Source organism: Mandrillus leucophaeus, unplaced genomic scaffold, assembly GCF_000951045.1.
Source record: "Mandrillus leucophaeus isolate KB7577 unplaced genomic scaffold, Mleu.le_1.0 Scaffold146, whole genome shotgun sequence".
Taxonomy (NCBI): domain Eukaryota; kingdom Metazoa; phylum Chordata; class Mammalia; order Primates; family Cercopithecidae; genus Mandrillus; species Mandrillus leucophaeus.
Window position 1 is genome coordinate 233,687 of NW_012101432.1, and position 2,836 is coordinate 236,522.

A 2,836-nucleotide genomic window follows, 5' to 3' on the forward strand; every position below is an offset into this window, starting at 1 on the left:
ATTCTCCTGCCTCAGCCTCCTGAGTAGCTGGGACTACAGGTGCCTGCCACCACACCTGGCTAATTTTTTTGTATTTTTAATAGAGACAGGGTTTCACCGTTTTAGCCAGAATGGTCTCGATCTCCTGACCCTGTGATTCACCTCCCAAAGTGCTGGGATTACAGGCATGAACCACCGTGCCCGGCCTATTATTGAGAATTTTTACAAGAAGTTTAATTTTAGTCTGTTCATTGTAGTCACTCCATGGATTCCTTTGGGCAACCCAGACCAGAAGATAATCAGTCAGTAGTCAGCAGAATGCAAAAGAAATACTGGAAAACGAAACAAGTCTTTATCAAAGCAACAGGAAAAAAAGAGGATGAGCACTTGGTGGCGTCTGATGCTGAACTGGATGCTAAACTTGAGGTAAATTTGAGCATTCTATGTATTGCATATAACCGGCCATTATTTGGGGCTCCAAGGGGGACTGCAACAAGTTTTCACACTGGAGAGCTTATGGGGATAATAGAATATTTAGTTGTATCCAGCTGTCAGTCAGAGCTCTGACTAGGAGGTCACAGTTCTCACAAACTGAAAATTTGCAAAACTGGTATTCACTAACTTAGATAAAATATGAATAAAGTAGTTTCTCTGGCACACATATTATAGTTTTTAAGCCAAGTCTTAATGAATTAATTACATTCTCAATTGAGACCATGTACTCATTATATATCAAGTCATACTATTTTGTAGTACTTTGATATGAAGTCTTATACCTCATTGAAATAATTAAAATCAAACACCGAATGAATATAAGTTATTGTTTCTATTTTATTAAGAGATAGAGTTATTGAAATATTTCCTAATGCCTTTTTTAACTGTTTTTTATTTTAAATAATTGCCGTGAAACAATTTTAAAGCAATAAATGGTTTAAAGTAAGTAGGCTAATTAGAGAAGAGTAGAATATAAATGAATAAAAAAGTCTGATTTTTTTTTTTTTTTTGGACGGAGTTTCACTGTGGTTGCCCAGGCTGGAGCACAATGGCGCAGTCTCGGCTCACCACAACCTCTGCCTCCTGGGTTCAAGTGATTCTCCTGCCTCACCCTCCCGAGTAGCTGGGATTACAGGCCTGCACCACCATTCCCAGCTAATTTTGTATTTTTAGTAGAGACAGGGTTTCTCCATGTTGGTCAGGCTGGTCTCAAACTCCCGACCTCAGGTGATCCACCTGCCTCAGCCTCCCAAAGTGCTGGGATTACAGGTGCGAGCCACCATGCCCAGCTCAAATGTCTGAATTTTTAAATGCAGATTTAATAACACACACACATACATATATATACACATATATATATACACACACACATACACACACTAATTTAAGCTAACTCTTACAAATATTTCTAAGCAGGGATTCTGTTATACTTGGAATATAATCATTATAGTGGGATTCTTAAAAATATGGGTCTAATTAAACTGGTCTTGATCAAGTATTTTCATTCTGCAAAAAGTAAACTTACTGCCAAAACAAATACGGAAATAGATAAAAAATTTGACAAGATTTTACTATTTGTATTGAAAAGTATTCCTAGGATTCAGTGACAAATGTGTAAAAATGAAGACTTTATTATTATTGGTGTTGTATGTTTTAACGCAACAGGAACTTGTTCCAGATATATTCCCATAGAAGTGGGAATGTACGAGGTTTTGGTATTGTTTTACATTGTTAGGTCATCTGTGGGTGACATGTTTTATATTCAGTGTAAATCTGGCCATTAGATAAGTATTTGGAATCAACCAAGAACTTTCTCCCACATTTGTATTTTTAAAAATGAGAAACAGTTTTATTATAAAAATAAAAATAGTACGTAAACCTATGGAAAAAATACCAAGCATAATCACGTCATCTTAGTAGAACTATCTTTTCTGTCTGTATTCTTTTTTTTTTTTGAGATGGACTCTTGCTCTGTTACCCAGGCTGGAGTGCGGTGGCATGATCTCAGCTCACAGCAACCTCCGCCTCCAGGGTTGTTCAAGCAATTCTCTTGCCTCAGCTTCCCAAAGAGCTGGGATTACAGGAGCCTGCCACCATGGCTGGCTAAATTTTGTATTTTTAGTAGAGACAGGGTTTCACCATGCTGGGCAGGCTGGTCTCTAACTCTCGAACTCAGGCGATCCACCCACCTCGGCCTCCCTCCCAAAGTGCTGGGATTACAGGCAGGAGCCGTGAGATACCGTGCCCAGTCTTTTGTATTCTTTCTAATCTTCTTCCATATGCATTTAAAACAGATTTTACAATTGCCAAATCCAGATACCAAATGCACTTCAAACATGTCTAAAGTCATAAGGAAAATCGATGCCTGCTCCTCCTTTTACGATTTTCGTGTTTATTATCTACCTTCTTTAGGCTTGACCAAACATCAAAATAATAAAAACTGCTCCAGAGATAGAATGTTCAGGCTTCTTGATGATATTAGGCATCTGAAAAATCAAAGGGTTAGGGCTTAGTATTATATACCAGTACCAAGGTCTTTTTGAACTAAGTCACATAAAAATTCTTTAGTGTAGCTGGGTGTGGTGGCTCACGCCTGTAATCCCAGCACTTTGGGAGGCCTAGGCGGGCGTATCACGAGGTCAGGAGATCGAAACCATCCTGGCGAACACGGTGAAACCCCATCTCTACTAAAAATACAAAAAAATTAGCCGGGCATGGTGGTGGGCGCCTGTAGTCTCAGCTTCTCAGGAGGCTGAGGCAGGAGAATGGTGTGAACCCGGGAGGCGACGGAGCTTGCAGTGAGCGGAGATCGCGCCACTGCACTCCAGCCTGGGAGACACAGCGAGACTCCGTCTCAAAAAAA

The 2,836-nt window shown here is 39.8% G+C and overlaps 1 protein-coding gene across 1 annotated transcript in view; it reads left to right on the plus strand.

Annotated features, from left to right (window-relative positions):
* The window catches only part of ICA1L (islet cell autoantigen 1,69kDa-like), a 99,306-nt gene that overhangs the window by 40,334 nt on the left and 56,136 nt on the right, over positions 1-2,836 (plus strand). The window contains exon 4 of the mRNA XM_011974471.1: positions 237-405. Within this exon, the coding sequence (XP_011829861.1) occupies positions 244-405 (162 nt within the window). The 5' untranslated portion in view covers positions 237-243. The remainder of the gene's footprint in view (positions 1-236; positions 406-2,836) is intronic.